This window comes from Carettochelys insculpta, chromosome 25 (assembly GCF_033958435.1).
Source record: "Carettochelys insculpta isolate YL-2023 chromosome 25, ASM3395843v1, whole genome shotgun sequence".
NCBI classification, from domain to species: domain Eukaryota; kingdom Metazoa; phylum Chordata; order Testudines; family Carettochelyidae; genus Carettochelys; species Carettochelys insculpta.
In genome coordinates this window covers 1,023,872-1,051,662 of record NC_134161.1, presented here as the reverse complement: position 1 = coordinate 1,051,662, position 27,791 = coordinate 1,023,872, and the positions used below count along the sequence as shown (strand labels likewise).

The following is a 27,791-nucleotide window of genomic DNA, read 5'->3' as shown; positions in this document are numbered from 1 at the left end:
AGCACACACCCCACTGCAACCCCCATTCCCACCAGACACACAATTGTGAACCATCTCTGGCCAAAATGTGCCTGGTGTCTGAAAAGCGGTAACTCAGTGATCAATGCGGTCGGGGAAATGGATGTAGAAGCAACATGCAATGTTACAAAATTCCCGCTGTAGGGTGCTAAAGGCACTAATTCCAACTGATCTACCTTGGTTAGATGGAACTGGTCAAGTGGGTCTGTGCTAAAGGAAGGTGGGTTTGCCTCAATTTGCATATCAGCTCTAAACAAAGCCCACAGAGGACAAGAGGGGCAAGAAACATTTCTAGCTACAAAGACGAAAAGAAACAGCTTAGACCCTCCTTCCTCCAGACACCACATCTCCTTGCTCGCAGCAAAAAGGAACTTAACCTAACGCAAACTCTCCAGAGACGCTTTCCAAAAGGCGACTAAGCTGTAAAAGACAGGGGCAAACACACCCCAAGTTCTTTCTCCTTTGACATTTTGCAGCATTTGCCCAGGGTTGATTTCCCAACATTTCCCAGTTTATATAATGCTAAGGGGATGGCCAAACTTGAGGCCAGAATGGATGAAATCTGCAAGCCTCCCTGGAAGAAAATAAATGACTCAAACTGGATTTGTTTTGCTACTCTCTGACAGCGGTGCAAAGCAATTTTTTCTGCTTCCGCTTGGGTCTCACATTAAAAATGCTGAAGCAGCTGGTAGTACTAAGTGCATGTGCAACGAGACAGAAGTCTAGGATTGTTACCTGAAGCTGCCAATCTGGAAAATTACAGCATATCCATAGAAATAAAAGTCAAGAATGTAACTGTAATGACAATGACAGGCTACAAAGCAGAAAAAGTTGTTCAGCAGACAATAGATAATTGTGCTCCCTTGAAAAGCTGAACATACGCAAACATTTCCACACTGCCTAATGCAAGGTCCCACGTGTGAGAGGGCAGGACAGGCTTCCAGGAGAAGGAACGATCACAGGGGTGTTCCTGCTTAGCACCCTTGTGCCTCCCCTTGGGATCAGCTCACAACCTGGTCTGACGTCTCTTCCAGACTGGAGGCTGATCCGTGGCCTCTCACATTCCCAGCGCTGCCGAAGGCGATGAGTTATATGGGCCCATGGAGCCTGGCACCAGGAATATTCCTCCCCTGGGGCTGGTCTGCCTGAAAACTCACTGCCAGCAATCCCTGCTCTTCCTGCCACCCCGCAAACAGGTCCTCCTGCCATGCTGGGGGCAATTTAAAATGCGCCAGCAGCTTCTGGCCACTCACTGACCCCAGCTGTCCCCCATGTGCACCCCTGCGGACAGGTAAGCAGGGAGAGGTGGGGGCCTCCACCTGCTGATCTGAAGCAGCAGGGCTGTCTGCTCCACTCCAGCTCATCCCACCGCCCTCTCCCAGCCTGCTGTGCTCTACTTCGCCACAGCAGCAGGAAGCAGGGCCCCAGGCTCAGGGTGCTGTACTCCCCACCACTGCAGAGAAGCAGAGGACAGTGGGCTGGGAGAGGGAGGCAGAGGAGACCAGGCTCCCAAGCTGCTCCAGGTAGCATTGCTGGTGGGAGGGGGCTCCAGAGAGGGGACCGGGCAGAGATGGTTTAAAAGGGTTCTGTCCTATTCACATCAGCACACTTCTTTCAACAGGTGAAAATGGGTTTCTTGGCTGTGTTCCGTTCAGATCTCAGCACGGATGAAGGCCAGGTTTCAACCTGGACTGACTGAGTAGCGACAATAAAGCTATTGTTCACATAATTTAATAAGTTAAATTCAAGCCATTACACAGCAATGGAATTCTTCTTAAACATTTACAAAAGGTGCAGAATTTCATTCATTTAATCTTTAAATAAATCATCGTACTCATCTCTTAAATAGCTAAACAGGTCCTATTTGTCTTTGTATTGAAATCTGGGTTAAAGTAATCCATCCACAAAGAAGGCATCAAAGTACAAAAGAGCACAGGTGTGGAGCACTAACTCAGGCTCAGTGTCGGTGTGTGTTCCACAACCTGTACAAGTGAGCAAAGCAAGCAGACACTTGGGAGAGGAGCCCTGGGTTGAGGTGCACTTGTGTACAGTAGCTACAGAATCACAGGGCACACACTTTTTTTTCTTTTTTTAAATCAGAGGTTTCATTGAATCTCTGCTACCAAGGATAGGACACCTTTACTGTACACTTGCCATGAAGAGGAAAAAGACAGAAAAAAGGAACAAATAAGATTGAAGTCAGAGCTGCTGTGCCACCTGGGATCATATTGGCTTACTAGCTGCGCACTAGCTCCCAGCTCAGTGGATTTAAAATTTTACCCAAATAAAAATGTTTTCATCGGAAACAAGTCCTTAAAAATTAACTCTGAGAAAATAGGAAACAATTGTTGTGTGTATATATGTATATGGATGGACGTCTATATATCTACACACACAAATACCGCATATATGCACAGGCATATTCTCATCTGAAAAGGAATTAATACAGCCAAGTAAAGGGTGAGTAATTTGCAGAGGTCCATATGAAACTTCTCAATACCCTCACAGTCATCCAACTGTAATTCGTCCCCTTCTCTGCCCAACTGCAGTCCCCTTCCATTACCTCAACTCACCTGACTCTGAAACCCTTAAGTGTATTTGTGCAATATATGTAAGAAGCACAGCTCTCTTTTTTTTAAAACTATACCAACAAACACCTGTGGGAATGGGGAGTGCCGCCAGTTTGGGACACCACAAACCCATAAAAGCTAGTCACCAGACACACTGATCACACCTCTCCTTTCCAATCAGTTCATACCAGCCTGTAAAAAGATAATCACATGATAAAACTTTTACAAAACATACACATGGAATTTGGTTCCATTACCAAGCAGCTTTTGAAATAGCCTTCTAAGGATCAGGGAGAGCCCAAACACTGCCGGTTGCAGTTTAACTTGTATGTGTCCTTCAGCGCGTAAAGCTGCACAGCATCCCTTACCTCTGCATGCAAGTTCTGTTGACGTGACATAGCACTGCTTGTAGACTGCGGACAGAAAATTGACTTCAATTTTTTTAATCTCTAGAGTTAAAGAACAGCCCTGCCAGCCAATTAGCAAAGGCCATTAACATTAAAAGCTATTTTTAAAACATTTCTTTAGTTGTGTGTTATTACTATATACTACAAACTAACATTCACCTACATGGTGTATGTTTTGCTTCAGCCTGTGTAATGATACTACAGATTCACTTGGTTTAGAGTCACTTTCACTTTTTGGTTCTCCAATGGCTAGCAAAATGTTCCACTATATGCACAGCACACAAGCTAAAAGAGTAATTCTTCCAAAACTGGAAAAAAATGAAACCCAACCCTTTGCCTTCAGCTCTCCTCCTACACACACTGAAACACTGACCTATGATAAGAACCAGCTTCCATGAAATTTAAATGCGACACTGGTGACCTTTTAGGGAGATGCTCTGCAGCTTTAATCTAAAGAGTGCAGAAAGTCTGCCATCTTCGTGCGGTGGATCCCCAATTCCACTGACAGCACCAGGATGAACAATCAAGTGGTTGAAGTGCTGCAGCCTTTGTGAAAAGTAGTTTACATAGCAAACATTGCAAAGCAATAAGGACAGGTTAAGAAAGAAAAAGTTAGATTTTAAGACTTAAGGTATCAGTTCTGAAAGTAAAACTAATTAGCACCTACTCAAACATTGCATTCTAGAAGCATTTGAATGCTAAAAACATACATGGCCCCTTTCATCTACAAGTATGCCAAGCGCAGATCAGTTACTTACTTGAACTGATCCCGCCTAATTTTGATGCTGAATGTCAACGTATATCACGTACCTGGAATTTACACAAAAGGCCTGGACAAAAGTCCCAAAAATCTTCTGCTTCTGCTCGGTAGCAGTTATTTACGGGAAAAAAATCACTGAATACAAATGCAAACATCCAGAAAGGGGAAGAATGTGTCATTTAACCAAGATTAACAACTTAGCGATCCACCCCTAAGAAAATAATCATCCTATTATCAGATACTTTAAATAAAGTTTATAGGAAAATAAAGAGTTGCCTCCTAATTTAACTCGGCCAAGGAGAGACATCCAACATGTCCCCCAGCCATCTGCAAAGGGCTGTCGGTGTGTACTGAAGTGTATGGATTTTTACATTCCAAAAACATATACAGTGAGCTGGACTGGAATTTTCACAGCAGAGCCAGCCTATTCCATCTGTTGTTTAGGAAGAATTTAAGCTGAGATCAAACTTAAGACAGCTCACTTCAAGCTCAGAAGTTACTTGTTTCTGTTATTCAACGTCATGGTCAGCTCATAGTTGATAAGTTTATATCCTCAAATATGGTACGTCACTATGTTCAGCCTTCCAGGGAAGTTGCAGGGTTTCACAGGTAGCTGGAGGAGGAATATCAATGTAGTATAGCCTCAAAATATTGAAAGTCTTTTGGTCCCAAACTACCTCCTAAGGGTTGAGAGAAAGTCAAACTGACAAAACCAAGAATGGGGCAAGTGGACGGTTTCTCATCAGCAAAGGGCTACAGCTTGGAGACCTCGGGGGAAGGCAAGAGCTGCGACACAAAAGGTGGATTGGATATATTTCTCAGTCACTCAAAACCGCCAACATCCCCCATTGACATTTTGGCATCGCCTCCATGAGGAAGTGACAGACAGCAGGTGCTGCAAGCCAGCGCATGGGCAGACGTGGTGTAACCACGGTGGTTTATCGGTAAAGAATGAAAAAGGAGAACAGACAGAATGTTGAGACTGAACGGACTGTTCTGGACCAAAAGCTTAGTAAAGAGGTCACTGGTCAGCCAGCTGGACCAGTTGTTTTCTACGGTGCAGAAGCCCATCAAGCTGGGGCGAGCGGGACAATGCTAAAGAGTACATGTAACTTAGGTGCCCAGCTTGTTAGCTTTAAAATCATAGCTGCGTACTCTGGATCTTATCCAGAAACTAGTGCTTCCCTGAGCCCAGAAATATAAATAGTTCATGGCCTTAAACTCTTCACTGTTATGCACGGCTAACCCCCCTCCCCCAATTCTTAGATATGCCCTGTCATCACCACCATTCAAGCGTTTTCCTATAGATGGGACAATCTCTGTAATTTTTGCAAAACCTAATAAATGCCCTCCTGCATCACTCAGGGATAAAGATTTTCCACGTATATGACCCTGACAAATTTAAAAAAAAAAAAAGTCACAGTACACCATCTCTTGGGGAGGAAATGATTCCCATCCTAGCAATTCCCCTGGTAACCCGGGGAGGAGGAAAATCAGACTTTTAGGCAGATTTTTTTCCTCTGGTCTCCCTTATCTCCACTTCTGCATCTTGAGGAAGAACAAATGCTCCTTTTCCAACCATCTATCCCCATGTGATTCTCTCATAGGACACTGGTTCATTCCAAAATGTTCTTGGTTTGATTCATTTGAACTGGGCCTGAAGGTAAGTTTAAACCTTCTAACCCCTGCCACATTCAGGGCAAAGCGTCTGCCTAGATGACTACTTCATCCTCCTTCATAGATACTGAAGGCCTCTGCATTTCTTATTTTTTCTGCCAATGCAAAACAAATCAAGGCTATTCATATTACGTAAAAGACAGACACATGGACAGAATAAAATTTGCTGGAGGAAGAGCCAGTGCCATCAAGTGCCACTAGGTGAAGGTCCTTTTTGAAAAGGCAAAGTGTTTCTGTGGAGGAGCTTAACTTCATTATTTCCACTAAAACTTCAAGCTATGTAGCAAACACTCCTCCAGCACACAACTACCCTTCATCCTTCCCAGCATCATGCTGGTCTTCAGAGTCGAGCACCCATGGGCCACAACAGCTGTGCACCAGTGCCAGGACCCTGCATTCTACCAGACAAAACATCTGCTCCTCCAGCAGCCCCAGCCACAGCTGTATGGAAAGAAAGCTACATGTACAAAGACTAGCTGCTGGTCCAGACAGCTGCATGTGGTGGACATTTGGGGGAGCAACATCTGTGGATCAGTTCATCTTTCTATAAACACCCTGACAATAGAGGGGAGCCTCTTCACTGCCTAGTAACTGCTACTGCAGCATCACGATGACCTTTGCAAGGACCCAGTTGTCGTGAAGAATCTCACCAAGTGTTCCTGTTTTCTGGTAAGTCCTTTAGGAGAGAAAAACCCCCAAACCTCTACAAAACGCGAGCACGCGGTCCCAACAGCACAACTGGTCGATGGACTCATTTTTCCCCTGGAAAATTTACCCAAATTGGCAGGCTGCAGGAAACAGGTAGTATTCCTTAGTCAGGCCATAAACTTTGCACCTTGCAGAAACACAGTGCAAGAGCCCCTTTTCCCCCCAAAATAATTATTCTAAGGTCTCTTTTGTCATACAGTTAAAAAACTTCAGGGACTAAGGAGTTAAGTCTTAACCTTGGAGCAGACACCTCAGAAGCCCTAACCCCTTTCTAGGAGGTCATCTGGAGAAGTCAAAGGTCCCAAACAATCATGATGACTTGGAGTTATTCTACCAGTACCTGGAGCCATCAGAATGACTGCTTAGCAGAGTACCGGAGCTCTTGGCAAGGTAAGAGCAAATAGGTCATGATATCCAGAACAGGCAGAACCACAGTGGCTAATCAACCTAATCTTTGTAACTCCCTTACCTCCTCGTACCTGTTCGTAACTCCTTTACCTCCTCAACCAATACGAAGCACCAGGGAAGGGGAGGTGTGTCTCCCTCTGCTGAGGGAGGAGGAATTGGACTGTAGTTCACAGATACTGAGGGTAGGGGAAAAAGCAAGACAAAAGGGGCTTTTAAGCAATCTTTTGGAATGGCTTATCCCACGCTTAGTTCTCGCCCGCTGATGTTGTGTTGCCGTTGGCCTTGGGTTTTGATTTCGACTTAAATGAGAAGCGCTTGATCAGGCGCCGGGAGAAGCTGCCGGTTTTTTTCCTGGTGGTAGAGCTGGCACTGGCATTAGACAGGTCATCATGTGACTGGCTCAGGCCTGCTTCCTTCTGCTTGTTCTTCCGCCGGAAGATGAGCTTGGTGCCGCTCCGGAGAAAGCTGACTGGAGAAAGAGATGAAAGGAAGAGGGTGAGACACATAACAAGACCCTGCCATGGAAACTTTCAGCAAAACGGTTATGTACTTTACAGATGCCTCCCATCATCAACCCCTCTTTGCAGGCTGATGAAGTACAGCATGAAAGGGACACCCAGAGAGAGAGTGCCTGAGCTATATGTAGAACAAGGGACTCAAGTTATCCCTGTCTCCAAATCTGGGATGAGACAGATGGCCTATGTTATTAGAGACAGAAAAAAAGAAGGCACTCTCAGTGGAGTAGTAAGGAGAGCCTGAGTCATGAAGCTGGGTATACTTGACATGGTGTAAGGTCTGGGCTAATGTCAGGCCCCTCTGAGCTAGAGCAAAGATTAAGAGTTAAGCTAAGAGCAGAAGTCAGGCCCTGTTACAAAACATACCTATTTGCAAGTTCACAGAACTTGGCAGAAATAGGAACATTGCAAAAAGCAGAAGTACTTCTAGGCACTAAGTAGCCATGTACAATATATTCCAAAAGGCAAGTGCCAAGACACCCTAATACCAAGGCAGGATGTGAACACATTCCCCAAAAATGCAAGCACACGCTGGCCCTCCTAAATTTGTCAGGATGAAAGCGTGGTGGAGAGATACTTTGACTGAACCAATGTGTACAAGGTATAGGGCAGTAATGGCCCATGTCAGAAGCAGGGTGGAGAGGGTAAGAGAACAGGTCAATGATTTTGTTTGCCATTTCTTCCTTTTCTTTTCAAATGTACACCCCATCTCCATTTCCTCCATGACCACCAGAGCTAGCTTCTTTGCTAGTGGCCACAACGCAATTCTTCAACTCTGTCTCTCGGGCTCATCAATAAGGGGGCAGGAGTCCCTCTAACTAGAAAACTTTTTCCAAAGTTCACCTTTTGCTGATTTCAACCCATTAGTCTTACACTGTATCTGGGGAAGCTACAGATGAGTTCTGGGCCATTTTCTTACTTCTGAACTGCAGCTCCTGTGCAATTATCCTGCAGACCAACAATCAATATTTAGCCTAGGCAGATAAAGCATCTGGTTCTTTTACCTTAACTACAGCAGAACCTCCGTCATATAATTCACACACATTCACCTAACACCAGCTCCAACTCTCAAGAGCTTGAGCAGACAACAAAGCACGGCCTCCCATGATACACTCTTTGTAACTTATGAACTAGACCTACAGTGTTTACTAGTGATTAGGCTTAAAAATTACACCATCCTTTTCTTCCCTTTTTAATGTATCCTGCTTGTTTTACTTGTTTATTTACTTTGCTGAGTAATTAGCAAGCTCTCCTAGCTTCCAATGTGAATTACAGTAACAGTTCACCTTGATTTGCTCAAAGCAGTGACTGCCTAAGAAGAAATGTATTGATAATGGGCCGTTTCCACCTTGCTGAATAGACCTTGTCAGCTCTGGCCCTCCCTTTTACTGGCACCTGACTCTTTAAATACTCCCTCTGAAACCCCCCCCCCCCCATGCATCTGATGAAGTGGGTCTTTGCCCACGAAAACTCATGCTCCAAAATATCTGTTAGTCTATAAGGTGCCACAGGACTTCTTGTTGTTCTCTAAGAATAAATCTCTAACCTTTAAGAAAGTAGCCATGACTACTCCTGCAAAACATTCTGCTACTCCCACCTTCCCCCCCACCATTATAAAAGCAGAAAATCAGCATCACAGAACACAAGTGAAGTTGGTGTAACCCACATCAGGCACTAGACTTGAGGAAGAACGTTGCACTGCCACACATTGAGGCTGCACTTAACTTTGCTCACTTATCCTCACCTTTGTGATCTTTTAAGCTCCTGGTCTCAAGGGCTCCTGTGGAGCCAGTTTCAGATTCCACATCCTCCACCGAGGGTCTCTCAGAGACATCTGATTGTGTCGTCTCATCCAGCTCTTGACTAGCTCTCTGTCCAGAAAATGATGCTTCTAGCAGCTCAGATGGCTCAGTGGCGCTCTGCATGTGGTCGGACATGTCTGCCATTATGGAGTACCCATGCATGCTGGCCTCCATAGATGCAGCATAACCAAGAGAAAGTGCCATTTCATCTTGGGCAACTGGTACCTGTAGGAGGTGCAGAAGTCAGCATGAAAGGAAGAAGCCAGGAGTTAAAGTTGTCACATAACTAGCTCCTCAAACCTTTCTTCTGAATCAGTCACCTAGAGGAGAACGAGCTTCTGGGGGGTGGATGGAGAAGAAAGAAGAGCCTACAAAGTTATATTTCAGACCACTAAGCTGCCACGTGAGAGGAACATAAAGTGGAACTCTGAGGCTCAGGATGGATGAGCTTTACAAACAAACATTCTCAAACGTTATGAAGCCCCATATTTTGATGCTCCAGCCTTCAAGCTAATGCCTCAGTGCAGTGCTAGGAGAGTGTATGTTTTTACAATTGCCATTACTTGATGTGCATGAATCTCAGAGCACAGCACGATTCTCCTCCTCCTCCATCTTCTGGTAAAATCCCATTCCCCTTTTCTAAATCCTCCCATTATGTTTCAACTGGACATAAGATCATCTTCTCTAACTCCATATCTTACTGCTGTGACCTGTTGAACCCCCAAAGAAAGCTGCATTTCAGTGACTGGAATGTGCTTTAAGATCCTTTGTGGAGCGGTGCTACATGACCACCAGTCATTATTCAGCACAAATAGGTTCCTTTGTATACGAGATCCCCCGTAGAGCCAAGCATAATGACACCCATTTCCCTATTAACAACTATCAGTACACAAGTTTGGAGGAGAGGTCCCAGATCACCCGTTACCTTGGAAACGCCAGAGATGATAAGTGTGCTGCGTTTTGTAGGAGTCTTCTTGGTAGGTTTGTTATTCATTTCAGTCAACTGCCTGATTGCTGTCTCAGCCACAGGATCCAGGCCATTGGACATGTGACTGTCCCCTGAGGACAGAAGAGCAAACAGCCCACAGACATGACTGCAGTGCTCCTGAGCAGATAAACCACTTTCAGACTGTGTTGCATAACAAGTGTGGGAGAGAGGGGCAGGGACAACATCCCAAGACGACAAGTTACCACAGCCTTTGCTGAATGACCTGCATGAGGCTGGATAAGGATGTCTTGGAGAAGTCAATAGCTAAACTGAAAGACTTAAACATTCAGCGTCCCAAGTACTCAAAGGCAAAGATTTCCTAACAGTTTCTGTAAACTATGAGGAGTTTGGTTGCCTATGTCCTGGCACAAATTACTGACTTTGGTAATTCCACTTTGGAACTACATGGTGGGTTTAAGGAAGCCAACACAAATGAGAATCCGCTTCACTTCCTATCCTACATTTTTGTGAAGGCTTGTGGAAACAGCCAGTGTATTCTATCCCACAGGTGAGACGCAGTCCATGTGTATGCAACCTGGAAAGTGCTTTGGGATGAGATGCCTTACAGATGTGCACAACAGGCATTTGAGGGTGTGGAAGAAAAGCATGGAGTGTGGTAGAAATAGAGCCTGAGACATGAGGCCTGATATAAGGCCTGAACTAAACTCAGGCCCTCTTGAGATAAAGTTTGCAAGAGAGCCAAGCTCTGAGCAGAAGTCAGTCCCAGTTACAAAACATGCCTATTTGGAGATTCACTGAACTTGGCAGGAACAGGGAAAGTATTGCAAAAAAACACAACAGGTGCTCTAAGGCATTAAGTATACACATTTAAATACATTCCAGAAGGTTAGTGCCAGAACACTCCAATACCAAGGTATGGTATAAACACATTCCTCAAAGATAGTACAGGCACACACTGGCCCTCAAAAACATAAGATCAGGATGCCAGAGCGATGGACAGAGATACTTTGATGGAACTAATATGTACAAAGTAAAGAGTTGTGACTAAGCACATCAAAAGTGCAATAAATAAGTTATGTACATCAGTGTATGAAGAGGTGTCTCAGACGTATCTTTATCTGGATGAGGGCGCAATGGCAAGTCCCACAATTCACTGAGCTAGTCCAACGTACTGGGTATACATGCATTCTTAGACCACAGAGTCTACAGGGTCCTAGGACTGTGCTCTGTCAAATATAAATCTGACTGAGTGCCTTTGCTGCAGAACTCTGTCTTTTTGGGTGTTTGATCAGGGGCTGCTGTGTTAAAGCTGGGAGAGCATACAATTAGCACGCATGCACGCGCCCAACAACTGACAAGGAGTAGATGGCTGGGTTTTTAACTAACTTGCTTTTCCCCTTACAGTAACTCAGGAAGTTTACGTCAATGGTTATGAAGAATTCTAGGTTTGGAACGTAGAACCATGTGGAACTTTCTAATTCAAAGGTCTTCTCCCTGCAGTGGGTTCAGTGGGACCATGAGAATGAGCCACATTTGGCCCCGGCTGATGAGCGTCACCAACTCAGCTTTTCACTACACAGCTGGAGGGAGCTTCTTTGCTCCAGATCAGCTGGGCTGACAGCCACTGCAGGCCCCACAGCAACATGGGGGGCACCCCCCCCGCGGTGCTGGAAGGGGCGGAGCCTAGACAAATCAGCACTTAGTGGTGCCTGAACCGTGGCATTGCCCCCCGACCCACAGTTGCACGGAGAGGCAGAACAGCACTGGATTTTGTGGCAATTGCCTTCTTTGTGTCCCTCCCACACCCAGCGGGCCTGCCACAGATGAAGATCAGTTTCCTTTGCACTTACAGCTACTGCTAGGTGAGGCGCTGCTGTGGCAACTGCTCTCCGAAAGCCTCGTCGTCTTCTCTGTCACTTCCACCTTGGATGGGGACCTGGAAGGCGAATCTAGACTCAAAGGAAAGAGGCACAGAATGAGGAGGAGGAGCCAGGCATTAGCCGAAGGCACCTGCCTTTTGAGGAGGATGAAATCATCTCACCATTTCCCCCGAGACACAGGGATATGATCTCTGACAGACTCCACTGGATCCCTTACATCAAGCAGGACTTGCTTCCCAAAACACCATCTCCACCATAGATGAAGCAAGTGCGAGATACTGCACCTAACATACCCTGCTTGCCCACCACACCCCATGAAACAGTTTTGAACAATGACACTGAAGAAGCCACCTGAAAATCTCTTACTTGCCACACCTGGAACCCCAGCCAAGAAATGTGGCAAACAAAGGGGTTCTTACCATCCCACAACAAGCTGGAAGGGGATTTGAGCCTGTCAGAGAACATTTAGTGCTTTGTGCTGCCAAATTAACGTCCCACCTCTAGGAGTTCAGTGTTATACCTATGCTAGTGATAAGGAAGTGGAAACAGAAAGTGGGAAGTGATTTGGCCAGCGTCATAGCCAAAGTCAGAAACAGAGCAGCGATTAAAACTCTTATCTCCTAACTCCCTCTGTCAAGTGTGGCTGAAGCAGCTTGTTACCATTTTACATTTATCTCTCCAAAGTGAAAGCAAAGTGCCAACAGGGTTCTTGAAGGATGCAGTGAGACTTCCCAAATGTCCCTGGCTTCAGTTTGCCAGAAGCTGGGGATGGGTCACCTGAGGATCAACTGTTCTGTTTGTTCCTTTCAAAGCAGCAGGCACTGGCCAGTCAGAAGACAGGACCTTGGGTTAGAGGGACCCTTAGTCTGACCCAACATGGCCATTCTTATGGGCTTAAGTAGCTCACAGGAAGTAAAACAGCAGTAGTAACACCACCATCTCCATCTATGATGCTGACAACAGCCCTACAGAATATAACGGGAACCACAGAGCGAGGCCAGGCAAGGCCACATTACTTCCTGCTGCTAACACAGCCACCAGCAAGGTGTAAGACACCTGCCCCTGTGTCGTGTGCTAATCGGTCCTTACCCAGCTTACAGTCCACCTTAGGCCTGGACTGAACGGTGGTGACAGTGGTCACAATGGTACCATCAGGCATGATGGTACGGTCCATCTCGATTTTTTTGGTGGGAGTGATGCTGGTGCGCAGTGATGCGGCATACTGGGGGCTCGGGGACAAAGGAGACTCTTGATAGAGCAGCTGCAAAAAGAACAAGATGCGAATAAGTCAGAGAGAGTCTATTCCTGGGGATACCCCAGGTGAGACCAGCTGTAAAAAGGTCAAACTTCTGCTCAGAGCTCCCCGGTAAGAGGATTGTGTGTGTGAGCTTGCATGGAGCAACCGTCTATGACTCTGGAGTTTTAGACTGTTCTTGGGTTGCTGAGAAGCACAGCACCCTGCCCATTTCCCACCCACACCCCTTGAGAAGTGGCATCTTCTCTTTCCTACACTCACCTCCAGCGTGAGGGTAGCCGTAGGGGTCAGCAGCTGCCCAGCTCCTGGAGTCAAGGAACAGACCAGCCTCCCAGATGGTTGTTTGCTGCAGGAATCAAGTGAAACAGTGGTATGTCCCAGCAGCACATCTGTGAGAGAGAACAAACTCAGGTCCTTTGGGGATCTCACTGCATGTCCCCACAAGGCTGCCTCAGAATTGCAGTAGCTCCTCAACCACTGGAGGGCTCAGTGGGGCCTTATGTTTGTACTTCTGAGCCACAAAGTAATGGAGCATTATCTTGTTCTCTGAAAATCCAGTAGAGTTTTGCAAGTTCCTTCAAAAACTCGGATCCTGCAACTAGTACATAGCTTAGTGCAAATGCATGGAAATCCATCTGCTCTCTGTAATGCTCACCTGGCATCAAGTCGCATGACCCTCCCTTTCAGCCAGAACATGCAATGGGGTGGTGGTCTCCAGGCATCACCCAGGTGAAAAGGAAAGCACCTGGCCTACAATCTAGGCTGGAAGAGGTCCAACCACAGAACCAGAGCAAGTGTTTTTCATGAAGCCAAAGCTCCAGTTTCGGTCAGTTACATGACCCTTCCCTGCAGAATGTGCAACCCGAGCCTTGTGGTGCTGCACTAAGATGCTCTGCTTTCAACCTGCACGTCTTGCGAACTGACTAGTCTTTCTCCAAGGAGCAGATCTCACGAGCCTTTTACTTGTCAAGATCTCAGTGGCTGCTGTAAACCAGGAATGAATCTCTTGAATCCTGTGACTTGAAGCCTTATTGGGCCCTGTTTATGGCTTATCATACTCACGCTCCCCACCACCGCTGTTGTCAAGTACTCTCAGCTTCAACTCTTTACTTTGCGGGCCCAGGTCCCTGTGAAGACAGACACAGAGATTGGTGCTCAGCTGTGCTCCCTCTAACTCAGGGGGTCCCAACCTACGGGCTGAGACCCAAATCAGGGTTGCCATTAGATTTTCTAGGGGTCTCCAGTTGGGCTCCTAAGGAGCCATTTGCAGCCCCTTGACTCCTCCTTGGCACCCAGTTCCTGCCCTGCGGTGCTGAAAGGGAGCTTAAGTGAATGGGTTTAACAGCCGGCAGGAGACATCCTGCCCTGAAACCAATTAAACTGAGTCTCATTTAAGCTCTGCAGGGCAGGGAACTGCTCCCTGCAGCTGGGGAAAGGGGGTAGGAGGGCTGGGGGAATCCGGACAGAGAAAGAGGAGGCCAAGGAAGCAGCAGTGGGGGGTCAGCAGTAGCAGCTTGGAACTCCCCTTTGAGGTAGGTGGGTGGGGGGCGGCCTAGGACAGGTTTAAGCCCATGGACAAGAGGGTAGAGAGGGACAAGAGCTGGTCAGGGCTCCACACCCCAGACAGCACTCACTGCGCTGCTGCCGAGTTCCCTGCACCCCAGCCTGGAATCTGGCGGCTGAAGCTGCCGGTCCAGGCTCCAAGCCCCAGCTGGCTCCCGGCTACAGGGTCCCTGCCCTGGTTTTTGGGAAATCTTACATGGAACAGGCAGCCTTGGCCAGGGATCCCACAAGTGGGGCTGCCTGTCCCACATAAGTTTTCCAAAAATCTGGCAACCCTCGTGGAGAGGGGTTTAAGCTGGGGGGCACTTTGGGGAGGAGAGGGGTTTAAGCTGGGGAAGCAGGGAGATGGGGCGTTTTTCCCAGGGGAGAACCTCATCTCCCTCCTCCCCGGGTTTGGAATTGCCTTGGGTCACAAGGTCTTCCCAACTTGTCAGAACAGGCCCCCATCTCGACAAGGTTGGGAACCACTGCTCTAATCCTTGTCCATGTGTGGAATGAATGTTGTTAGGTGCACCAACGAGGAGGTGATGTGCAGCACAGCACCTCCATAACGGTGCACACAACAAAATTCATTCTGCACATGGATGATCTGTGGCGGGGTCTGGAGAGTGGCAGGGGGCTCAGGGCTGGGGAGATGAGTGGTTCGTGTCGTAGGAAGAGGCTTGTGGCTGGGGCAGAGGGTTAGTGTGCAAGGATTACGGCTGTGGCCGGAGGTACAGAATCTGGGATGGGGCTGGAGATAAGGGGTTTTGGGTACAGACTGCCCTGGGACAGAGCTCCCACCCTCCCGCAGTACTGCCACAGCTCCAGGCCAGGTGAGAGATGCCTCTGTCTGCCACGGCAGCTGCAGTTCGGCTGGATGAGGGGCACCTCTCTCCTAGGTACAGCAGGTCCTTAACGCTGGGGGTGGTGGTGGGAGAACTCTGCGAAGGCAGCTTTCCCTGGGCCGTGGCAGCTCCCTGTTGGGGCCAGGAGAGAGGGGCCTCTCCTCCGGCTGCGGTAGTCCCCAGCCCCTGCATGGGGCTCAGTAGGCAGCTGTGGGGCCATAAGCATAGCGGGTACCCTGGTGCTTGGCACATGCCAAAAGACTTCCACCCAAGAACTCCTTCCCCCCCACTGACCTATTCCTCACCCACCTCTGCTGCTTCACAAAGCCCAGAGTTCACCACATGCTTTGTTGTGGGGACTGACAGAAGAGAACTCCCGCCCAAAGACGCGGCGCACTCCCACAGCTACAAAGAACACGCGGCGGGGGCAGCAGCTCTGCAGCGCAGAAGTGAAATGAACGGCTTTTATCTGGATGGGGCGGCACTAGGAACGCTGGACAGGAAGAGTGGGGATATGACCAGTAACTTCCGCCAATACAAAGGAACCTGCAACAGCTAGCGGACATCTGAAACGTGGCCCATCCCTAACGAACCCCAGCGGCCTGGCCCAGTGGCAGCAACTCTCCCTTAGCCAACAACAAGCAGACACCGGCTCCTTACAGCACGACTTCCTCGTTCCACTCCACCTCTGCCGCAGTGCTGGACACACTCGCTCGTGCTGGCTTAGTCCATTTCTGCTGCAGAGGGCTGTCTAGCTCTGCCACACAGCACAGCTTCCCATGTCCTGGGATCGGAAGAGATGGAAACAAGGGTGAGAGGATCTGAGTTATTAGGCTGCTGCTCAGCATGCACGTGTCCCCCCAGCCCACACACTGAGGAGCATCAGAGCGCAGCGTCTTTGTATCCCCTGAACTCGAACACACGGCCACGCTCCCTGTCCCCCCCAGGAAGGTGAGGGGTTCTTCCTTACCTCCTTTCTCCTCACAGCCCAAGTTGAGCACCTGTATGTGCCGGAGGAGCAACTTGGATGCTGTAGGAGCCACTATATTGGATGGGGATTCTTGGGACGGTTTGTCAGAGGGCACCTAAGGAACAAAAAGGGAGGAAGGCAGATTAACAACGCCCCTTTGAAACACTCCCACTAAACCTTTCTTCCCCACGCCACAGATTGGAGTGAGAGAGCACAGGAAGCCAGGCAGGCAAACAGAGACAGGATACAAGAGAAAGGAAGCTGGACAAGCCCACCCAGCGCTGAGGGTTATGATATGCATCCCTGATTGTTCTGTGTCAGCTCATGCTATTGACATGAATACAGCAGAGGAGCCACTCATGAACCTGAGATGGTGCTTCAGCAACCCACAGCCTATCGACCTCTGGAGGAGTGACTACAGGAGCACCCTTGTTTTAGACAGCGTAAAGCAAACAGAGGAACAGATCACAGGGAATAAGTCTTACTCCTGGGGGAATTCTGTGTGCGCCTGCAAAGAACGCCCTTCTCTCCTTCAGGAAGTGGCAGGGAAGTTGCCCATGGACAGGAGGCCTTGGGGGAAGGTGGGGGCGAAACGACCACAGGGGTAGTTTGGAGGCGGGGGACACAGTGCTGTGCCGCTGCCCTCCCCCACTTCTGCAAGCACAGAGCTGCCCAGCTGAAGGGGGCTGCATCTGGGCTCTGATGACTCTACAGTTGAATACTGCCTCATGGGTCCTAGCCTCAGAGGCTGTGCATGTTAGCCTGCAGCTTCACAAGCCAGCAGCAGTCCTGTAGCACCTCAAACACTAACAAATTTACTAGGCCACAAGCTTTCATAGGTAAGACCTAGTCAGTGTTCCTTGTAAGCTGTGCACGTGTGTGGCCACTCAGGAGACAATCAAATGCCACCCAGCTGATTAGCAGAGAGCCCCCAGCTCAGCTTTGCTTTTATTGGTGGTGCACCTTCCCACATGCCTCAGCACAGACAAAGTTTTATTCTTCACCTGGATGGAAAAAATCCCATCGTGGAGGGAGAAGATCATCAGGAACATTGGTCCTAGTGCCCGTCCTTCTCATCGTTGGTGTGCTGGGAGCCTCCCTATTTTCTGTGCAACAGTGAGAGCCCCACATGGGTCTGGCTGAAGCAGAGGGGGAATCAGGGAAGCAGGATGAGGGGCAATGGAAACAGGGAAGGGGTTAGGGGACTCTCAGAGGGAAGCAGGAGCCTGGAATGTGGCATCCCCTCAGCAGCAGCATAGGTGCCCCCTGTCAGCATGTTCACTGAGCCCTCACTTGATGGCCCCACCTCCCTAAACCTGGATTCCTTCAACAAGCCCTCCGCCCCCAACCAGTAGCACCTGGACCCCTCCGCCACACACACAGAGCCACACGAACCCAGATCTCCCCTGCTAAGCACCATCTCCCAACACCCAGCTCTCCCCTCCACTGACCCCAACCACTCTCACCCGGGACCCTGCCGAGTACCACTGCTCCGGCAGCTGGAACTCCTCAACAAACCACTGGGCAACCAGAGCTCCAGGGCCACCCTCACCCCGGCTGCCCCACACAGATACCTCTCACCACACTCCTGCATCTCCCACACTGAGCCCCTCCACACCTGGCTCCTGCTGTGCTGAGCTGGCCCATCCCCTCCTGGTGCACCTGGTAAAAAGATGCAGGGCCTGGGATGTTTCTGGGACAGGTCCAGCCCTTGCATTCTGTGAGGTGCAGCCTGGCTGCTGAGTCCCTCAACTGTGGGAGGGGAGCGCTTCAGAGTGAAATCGAGCTCCCAGCCAGCGGCTTGTGCTTCCCACTGCCATGCCTGAGGTACACTTATCGACAACACTTGCAGACTTCTAAATCAGTGTGCATAACTTTAATTTTTGGCACAGAATTCCCGCAGGAGCGATGTCCACACTGCCTACAAAGGGTGGGGTGAAGTAAGTCCGACGTCCTATTTGCTAGTTAATTACTGTTTATGTGCCATCTCCTCTGCACTCACCTGCGTATCCACGCCCACTCTTCAACCCAAATTCCACTTCCTTAGTCCTTTGCGCACTCTAATCAGTATCTGTGAACCTGCTAGTGACCCTCACCAATCCCCAGTTCTTTCAAGGTATACGTGGAAGGCAAACAGGATTCCCAAACCACACCAGGCCAATGTTCTTACCTACTCTGGCTTCCCAATTCAACATGGCCAGCACTCACTATGCCAGAAGAAGGCTGAAAAAGCCTACAATAGACGATTACGGATTTAACCCAAGGGGACATTTCTTTCTAACTACTGGCAGTTAATGGACAGCAACATAATCCAGACTATTAACCCTCACAAACACAAATACTGCTTTTTGATTTATGTCATGTTCTCAACCTCAGTAATCTCTTGCTGCAGTGACTTCCATGGGCTAATCAGGTGGAAAGAGAGGAGAGCCTTACCACACTGCTACCAACTGTGCATGCCTTCAGGTTCACCATCATGGCAGGCTGAGTGCTGACAATTGAGTCCTCAATCAGGTCTTTTATGGTCGACAGATCCACTTTCCCATCATTCTTCTTCCCACCAAACCAAAATGAAAAACAAAACCAGAACACAAGCAGGTTACTGGAAGAGTTTCCTCCTTAGAAGAGAATTTGCTGCTCTGATCTCTCACCAAAGCCACAAAGGCAGTCCCAATCCTTCCCCATAGGGTCATACTCAGCCTATTCCATTTGTCTATTTTCTACTCCCTCTGGCATTCCTAAAAAGGGGTAAATCAGGTGCTTCACTCACAGCCTACGTACATGGTACAGACACACATATCCACTCTCACGCAGTGTTTCAAAGAAAGCGAGTTAAGACCAAGTTCACTCCAAATCATGACAACAGTCGTAACAGCGCCCCACACCATCACAAGCGTGTGAGCCAAATGAAGAAGAAAGAAAAGATGCTGCACTTTGGAGACAGCAATTGGATTGCTATAGTGAGTCAGAGAGCAGACGCCCCAGGCCAGATTATCAGTACATAATTAAGACACACGGATCTGGAGAGACAGGACATGCCATAGAAGGCACACAGTCTATTTCATTAAATGGCTAATATTGTGGGCTGGGCCTGCACTATTATTTTCTCCCCCAGGAACTCTCCTACTGCAGCAACTCCAGCACTAGCAGCGATGTGGGAGAACTTGTGTACACAAGCACCTCAGCCTGCTCTGAGAGAGCAGCTAAAACAGCAGCTCCTAGCACTTTGTCTACACTTAGTGCTTCCACTCTCTCAGTCACTGACACTGCTGCACCAAAGCTTGTTCAGGAACGGAAGATCCCGCCCTCACCCTTCAGTCAGTCGAATAAAATACCACCAATATAGACATGGCTACAGAGGTGAAAGGCTGAAAGCTTCTCTCCTCTCCCAGGTTACAGCCTGGTACTAGGTCCAGCCCAGCATGCCTGTTCCCAGCCCCACTTCCTTGCTCCTCCAGTTGCTCACTTCACGAGGCTGAAGTTTCGGAACAACTGAAATGTTCAAGTCTGGTCTGTCCTTGAACGTCCATGACACGAGCAGGCCCTCATTCTTCATCTCTTCCAAATGGATCTCCACCTAGCACAGGCCAAAAAGAGGACCATTAGGAATCAACTTGTTATTAGGTGCCTTGTTTGTTGAGCTAGGGTAAAAATCACCAATATGGACTCATATAACCTACTAACGAGAAAGGGCAGAGAGGATCATCACAAAACAATCCGTGCCCATGGAACGCCAGCACAATATCCAGAGTAGTAAGAACCATCCTAGAAAATCTCGCTGTCCCCCAGAGTGATCAGCAATAGCCATCACAATATCTCACCTCTGTGTGAAACAGACTGGTGAGCGGAGAACAGGACTACATATAACACGTTTTATTATTTCATAGACAGAACAGAAACCTCTGAAGATGACAAAATTTAAAAAAAAAAAACAAGTTCACCATTTATACAGGACCACAACTGAAGTCAACCAACTAACCACCTCTAGTAGCAGGCATGGACATTTAGACTGTGTCTAGACTGTAGCAGCAACTTGAAATAATGTACATAATTTGTGCAATGTAAACGGCATAAATTATTTCAAGTTAACTTATTTGGTGCCATCCAAATGGCACCGAAATTCAAAATAAGCAGCTATTTTGATGTTTCCTCTACCCATCATGACGAAGGGTAGCAGAAATGGAATACCATGTTTGAAATAGCAACAATAGTTGAGATATAGCCTTACACTAAATACCTTTCCAGAAGGAACTGGACTGAGAATCAACTGGGCCACCAAATAGTCTGTACATGGGCAAATAAACCTGGCACTGGGTTTCTGTAACATCAGTGCAGAAGGCTCTAGGGCTCCATTCTCCAATCCCACTAAGCAAAACTATCTAACTGAAAATGCATTTCCAGCCAGAATGATTTCTTCAGAAGAAGTCCAGACTTTGAGGCTTTCAAGAAGAAACCAAAACAACTCAGCAGGAAGTTACTGGGAGTTATTTTTCTTTGAAATTAAACTTGGGATTTAAAGGGCTCTTCTCATGGGAAAAGTTTGAAAATATCCAATACATGAAACAATCAAGAGAGACAGAAACTTATGAGTGAGGTAAGGAAGACCTAAAAACACAGTTCCCCGATTACGGATTTCTTCTCATGCAGACGAGAAAATCCTTTGTTTATTACACATATGGGTCACGGAGCTCTCTCACATTTTGCAGTTTAGACAGAGTCTGAGTATGTGGACTCCTGGTTTCCTGTCCAGCCTGGAAATAACCAGCATGTTAAAAACACAAATGGCCTATTACCATGCCTCAGAAATCCAGTCCTTGGATTTTGCCATGCCTAGACAGACAATCTATAGCAAGTTTTACACAAGGTTCTCAGAAGGCAGCTCCCCAAATTCACAGCTGAAGGAATCCTGCTAATCCTGCAGTTTTGCCAGTAGGATTGTTAATATGACTCATGCCAGCCCTTCCCTCCTGGAGACTGGAACCATGGTTAATCCAGCAAATTAGCATTCACTACCTGGGCCCGCAGCAGAACTAAGGTGACTTGATAGGTATCCATGGAAACAGCAGCTGGAGACTGCTGAGTGACAGACACTGGGAACTTCACAGCATCAGCTGACAGATGGCAGCGCAAAACCTAGAAAGAAAAAAGAGGAGAGACTGCAGCAGCTCCCCTGAGAGAATTTGGCTGAAGAGGAAACAGAATGCAAATGCTCGTGACTGGACAGAAGTTTCAGGGTGTGCTCACTATGTGAGCAGAGTTACTGCAAGAATTTTATATACAGAGATATACCTATCTCAGAACTATAAGGGACCTTCAGAGGTCATCAAGTCCAGTCCCCTGCCCTCACAGCTGGACTTATCACCATCCTGGACAGATTTTTTTTTTTTTTTTATGTATTTGCCCCAGATCCCAAAATAGCCCCTCAAGGGCTGAACTCACAACCCTGGGATCAGCAGGCCAATGCTCAAACCACTGAGCTATCCCACCCTTGCAGAAGCATGGTTAAGGGATGGGAGGGGTGAATCTCCTGAATTGTACAAGGTCCCTTCTGTTTGGTATTGCAAGACCCTGATGTTGCGTTCTACAGCACTGATCAGAGCCCAGAAGACTCTAAGATGAAAGCACTATGTCAGCTTGCCCCCGCCAGCTGCGTCAACTCCTGACCTGCGCCACTATTACTAACCCAAAGCGAAGCTTGACCCACAGCTCTGACATCTCAGCTCCTGCCTGCAGCCCCATTGCCCCATCCATTGTTCCAGTCTGAGAGACCAAGGTAAATTTTGTGGACGCTACACTAGCACTCAGTAAAAGACAGAGCACAGGAATATTCAGAGTAGCAGTGCCTTACCATACTGTGGTCTGCCTGGTTGGTGCAGGTCACGTGACTTATATTCACCGCTGGTGGTAGCTGAGGACTCTCTTCAAATGTGATTTGGATTGAACTCTGAGATAAGAGAACCTAGTCAGTCCCTAAACAAGCTCAACATAGGTAAAAGCATTTCAAGCTGCGTTAGCAATTCCAGCAAGAGGCCCACCAGAAATGTTTACCTGGCACTCACATGAGTGAATGCAGAGCAGCATCCGTACAGAAGGACAAGTGTGTAACACTGAGAGGAGACACGAGAGGAACAAACAAGAAGAAACCCTTCCTTGCATGGCACGGAGCTGTCTTGTGGAATTCCCAGCCCCAGGGCAACTTGAGAGAGAAAAACAAGGGCTGGAGGATTCCATTGCAATATCTGTAGCTATGCCAGTGTCATGCTGGGAGGTACAAGTTCACCCCTGTGGGCTCAGACAGAAATCACTCCACTGCAGTGCACACAGCATAGGGAGAGGAATTCTCCCCTGCCAATGCTTCAGAATGCAGAGGTTTGGTTTGTGACCGAAGGGGATACCAAACGGGTCACAAGTAGCACTGAGGAGGCATCCATTAAACACAGACTTCAGCAGGGAAAACGCACGACATCGGAATCCAAACACCCTGCGGCATTCCTAAAGCCAGTACTGCAGAGGAGAATCTGGTAAGGCAATCGCAGCTACAACGTAACCTGCCATAGTTCTCCTTGGGGCCAGAGTCACTTTGGAACCCAAAACGTCTCACAGGAACAAGAGCATTGGCTCAGTTCTTTGGCTGCTACCACATGAGCTGACTAAGGGCCACAACAAAGATTTTTCAGGAAGAGAGAGGGGAAAGACAGAGACAGGAGCTGCAGTCAAGGAAATAGATAGGAGCTGCATTCACACAGCCATTTCGGTCAAAGACCAAACAGGTTCCAAGTGGCAGAAGGCGGAGAGAAAGGAGCCCTCTGAGTACACAAAGCCCGAGAAAGAAACTTGCGTCAAAGGCAGACAGACGGTAATATCAGATCATGTGAGGGTTTGTGGCACATGGCAGTCTGCTTTTACCATTTGTTTTTGGGGTCAAATTATTTCAAGTTGTTTTGCTTGTACCCCCCCCCCGTGCAATGCCCTGCATCAATTATAGTTTAGTTGCCTGTTCCCTGATTTGGAAAAGAGCAAAAGAAAGTCAGGGTAAAGGTTTCAGTTCACGAACCCCGTTCATTTAATGTAGAAGATACTTCAGCAACAAGGGAAAACTGCAAGAGGTAGAATAGACCAATGGGGGTGGGTCTCATGCTGAGATAACAAAATGGACCCTCCTTCCCCTGGCACCACTCCCAGAGCTTTTGCCTCCAGGTGGCAGGAGGCAAGTACATCCCCTTCTGGGAAGGGTGCAGCCATGCAAACAACTGTAGCCGTATTTTGCAGTATGCCCTCAGAATGTCTGACATCCCACTGCCTTAAATAAATATGGCAGCCACCATCTAAGTTCTGGCTCCTGGCTCCACCAGGATCAATACCTCACTTGTTCAGCTCTTCAAGCTACAGAACCTACCCGCCTGTTACAGAAAAGAAAACTGCGGAAATGAATTTCTGTTCTCTCAGGAGAGCCTTGAGCAGCCCTGTCCACGCATTTGTTGTTGCCACACCGAAAGAGGCTTTGCATTGATTTCCAACCACAGCTGATGTTGGGGCAAGGGAGAAAGGTAAGCTGGTCTGTGGTTTTGGAGTGATCCCCCTTTGGACTGCAGAAGTGACTACAGCTGAAGAGAGAATAGATAGAAAGCAAGATGCCTCCAGCTGTCCTATTTCACAGCACAGCAGATAAAACATGGGGCATTAGAGTGTCTCAGGAGCTCACCAGCTGAGAGTTACTGCTCTTTATCAAAAGTCAGCATGGGGCTGGACATCTACCCCCAGAAGGGGAATGAAACACAGAATAGTGTACAAGAGCCAGGCTGCAGCTTTTACTGCAGCTTCAGAAAAAATGTGATTCCAGCTGCAGCTAATTGGTCATGATGTAATCTTCATTTCACCGATTTTAACGGTGCACGAGCCAATGCTCCCCAAGAACCAATCTCAAGTGAAAATCCACTTTTTTACTTCTTGACTTAAATACTTGTTCATGTTTCAGAGCTGCCATTTTCATCACAACTGTGGCTCCTGCTTGGAAAAACTCTGATCTGGACTTGCAGGTTAGGGCAGAAATGTGTCAACATACTAGTGTGTCAAGAGCCAATAACTGACAAATCCAGCTCAAAATTCTTCCAAGAAAAAGCCATAATAATAATGAAAATGTCAGCTATGAAACACGAACAAATATTTGAGACAAGAAGTAATTTTTACCTAAGACCTTATTTTGAACCAAGGTATTCCTGAGGTATTCTCTTCTGCACCAGAGAGGCCTTCCCCGCCCTCTCTGCCACCCTGTCTTTGTTTAAGCAACTGTGTCCCCACCAAAAAAGAACCCCGCTCTTCTTTTACAGGGATAGTCAGTCCCCTTATAGTCACTAAGGTCGAGAGGCATTCCACCCTTGGCCCCTAGTGTGGCCTCTTTCAAATGAGGTACCTTAGGATCTAAGAAAGTCAAAGTCAGATATGGGGAGAGAGGAAGTGGTCCTGAGAAACAGTCTGTGGTTAGGGAAAACCTCTGCTGTTCTTCTAAGGCCCATGAGCAGGAGTCCTGTAGAGCTAGTGCTTGGAAAGAGCTGTAAATATTCTGCCTTCTCTCTCAGAGAAGACACACTTTAGCAGTTTAGCAAGAGAGGACTGCCTTCAAGCTGTCCCCTCAGAGCCTGGGGACTAACTGGAGAAGCACGACTTTTTGAGGAGAAGCTGGCTGAAAGCCACATGTCTCCTGCAACAAGGAGACAGAAGCTTGAGAGAAAGCCCCCAGCCTGAGAGGAAGGACTGGGAAGACCCCTATAACTAAAGGGAAAAGGGAAGCCACTTTTAGGTACAATTCTACAGCTGTCTTACAAGATTAAAACCAGTGCTGGAGACAGCAGCCTCCCTCTCTGTGAAAAAATCGTCTCTCTGACCCTTTGGATATATTATTTATTTAATTAAAATATTCGTACCCCGCCTCTCTATTTAAAATATTCAAGGCAGCTTACAAAATGTTTTAAAAATATAAACATATATTAAAAAATTAAAAATACAAAATCCCAAAGGGACATCAAGCCAAGTAAAACCTCTAAAAAGGAGGCACACAGACACCAATAAAAGCACAAGTAAAAAGGGTGGCTTTAACCTGGCGCCAAAACAATGCTAATGTTGGCACCATGCGGACATCCCAGGGAAGAGAATTCCACAGCCTGAGAGCAAAAGATGAGAAGGCCCTGCTCTGCGTAGATGTTAATCTAAACAAGGGGGAACACTGAGCAAAGCTTCCCCAGCAGACCTCAGTCCCCAGGCAGGGTCATATGGGAGAAGATGATCCTTCAGAAGCTGTGGACCCCTCCCATTTAGGGCTTTATAAGTCATAACCAAGACCTTAAATTGTGCCCCAAAACATACTGGAAGCCAGTGCAGCTGCCAGAGTACTGGCATAACGTCCTCTACATAATGAGTGTTAGTTAGAATTTGAGTAGCCACACTCTGGACCAGCTGATGTTTCCAGAGACTCTCTAAAGGCAGTCCTACATAAAGTGCATCATATATTACAGGTGGAACAATCACATCAAGAACCCAACAACACAGCAACAGAATGGCTGTCCACACCAGATACTTGTATCCTTTCTGAGCCAGAGTCCAGACTCCCAGCAGGGCATTTAAAGGGCAGGAGCTCCCTGCTGTAAGACTGTTAACCTTCACAAAACGCTTTTTAGCATCCTATCTGGGGAACTGCTGTGTTAAAAATATATATTTGACATTACTTACTTAGTATGTTACACTACAAATTATTAAAACAAAGAATTTTTAGTCATGCTGCTTATTTAGCTTCTGTGTTTCTTTTATCTTGGGCAAGGCAAGAATAGTCACTACTACAGATTGAATTTCTCTAATCCAGAACACACACTTCCAGCAATATCCATAATCTGGCACAATGTTAGCTTCCTGGAGGACCACTTATTAAGGGTGTGGCCAAGCTTCCTGTGGTCCCATAAAGATTGTTTACAGCCACCAGTCCTGGCTTCAGTGTTCTGTTATTTTGCTGTAATTTACCCCTAAAGGTCTTCTCTTGCCCAGTAAGCAGTGAAAGTGTTGGTAATGCTGCTAGACAATACCACCACCTGTGATCTGGTAAATTCTCTCATCTGGCACCTGTCAGGTCCTGTGGGTGCTGGATTAGAGAGGTTCAACCTGCAGAGAGGTTTTTTTTGGCAACTGGTTGTGCTCTTTTATTGCAGTTATGCAATGCTTAGTTTGAAAAAAAAAAATGAGGAAATATTTATGGAACACATTTTCAGTGGAGTTTTTCCTAGTTTATTATCGTTGTTCCAGATGAGCAAGATTGTGATTGGTTTTAGTCATAAAAGCCCTTAGTAGGAAAGTTACATGTCCCACTCTATTTAACAAACTACATGTGATGGTACAAAAAATATTGCACACATGCAAGTGGTAAGTCATCCTCTAAGCAACACGCCTGGCATAATCTGAAAGGTCTTTTCTACCTCTAGCTTTCCCTATAGTGACTGTGGGAACTTCACTTGCCACCTCTGATTTCAGTGCATTTAAATTCTCACTATTAACACAGCATGATTAAGGAGGACATAAGAGGCCAGCTCTCGATGCCCCACTTTACAGAAGGCCGTAAAACCAAAACCACTGGTCCATCTTGCTGGGTATTCAGTTTTCTGCCCACGATCAATGCCGGGGACCCCAAAGGCCACGGGCAGAACAATCCATTCATTCCCTTTGCTCATTCAAAGACTATCCAGGCAGGAGTCAGAGGAATCCGCAGCAGATTCTGGTCTCCATCGCCAAAGCACTGAACGGCTAACCCGAAGGCCCCTCCCTTGCATCCCGCTGGCCACTTTCTACACAACCCCCGTTTGGTTCCTCAGGGGCCAATGTCACCCAGGCTGGGGAGCAAGACAATGGGGCGAACTGTCGGCAGCAGCACGTCTGGGAGGGGCCCAAACGCTGGCCCCCGCCATCCTGGTGCAGGGCCGCCGGCGCGCCTGAGCCCCTGCCGCTTACCCCGCGCCTCCAGGCCTGCTCGTTGAGGGCTCGCACCCAGGCTCGCTGCCAGTTCTCCCGGAAGGCTCTGAAGGCAAAGAGCGAAGCAAGGAGCCCCCTGGCCCCCGCGCCCTCCCGCTCCGGAGCTCCGTGCGGGGCCAGCCCCAGCCTCAGCAGCGACTGCCAGACGCCGGCTTCCCTGCGCGGGCCTCCCGGGCTCCGCGGCGGTCCCCGGCCGCTCCACACGCCCCGCGAATACTGCAGCAGCCAGGCCGAGACGGTGAAGAGGGAGGCGGCGAAGAGCAGCAGCAGCGCCGCCCAGCCCAGCTCCATGGCGCTCTCCGCTCAGCGGCTTCGGCCGGCCGGGGGTCCGGGGGGCATGGTGGGGGCGGGGAGCCGCCCAGCGCCTCACCCCGAGCTCAGGCGGTAACGCGGGAGCATCTCCAGGGCCGGGGCCTGCCAGAGGCCGCTCCCGGGACTGCCCGGCGCGGCTCCTCCGCCGCACGGGCTCTGCTGC

At 48.1% G+C, this 27,791-nt stretch overlaps 1 protein-coding gene across 2 annotated transcripts; it reads right to left on the bottom strand.

Moving 5' to 3' along the window:
• Window positions 1–1,644: 1,644 nt before the first annotated feature.
• C2CD2L (C2CD2 like) lies at window positions 1,645–27,791 on the bottom strand. Of its 2 annotated transcripts, none has more exons than XM_074976989.1 (14): window positions 27,296–27,791; window positions 22,158–22,253; window positions 21,323–21,442; window positions 19,776–19,886; window positions 18,746–18,862; window positions 16,310–16,424; window positions 16,000–16,123; window positions 14,012–14,076; window positions 13,211–13,338; window positions 12,784–12,955; window positions 11,665–11,763; window positions 9,791–9,924; window positions 8,808–9,090; window positions 1,645–7,017 (listed from the first exon to the last, which is right to left on the bottom strand). In XM_074976989.1, exons 1-14 carry the CDS (start codon window positions 27,605–27,607, stop codon window positions 6,794–6,796), a joined length of 2,100 nt encoding a protein of 699 aa, XP_074833090.1. In that variant the 5' UTR covers window positions 27,608–27,791; the 3' UTR covers window positions 1,645–6,793. The 2 variants fall into 2 exon arrangements, with proteins under 2 accessions (XP_074833090.1, XP_074833091.1); XM_074976990.1 differs by having other exon boundaries at window positions 18,746–18,859.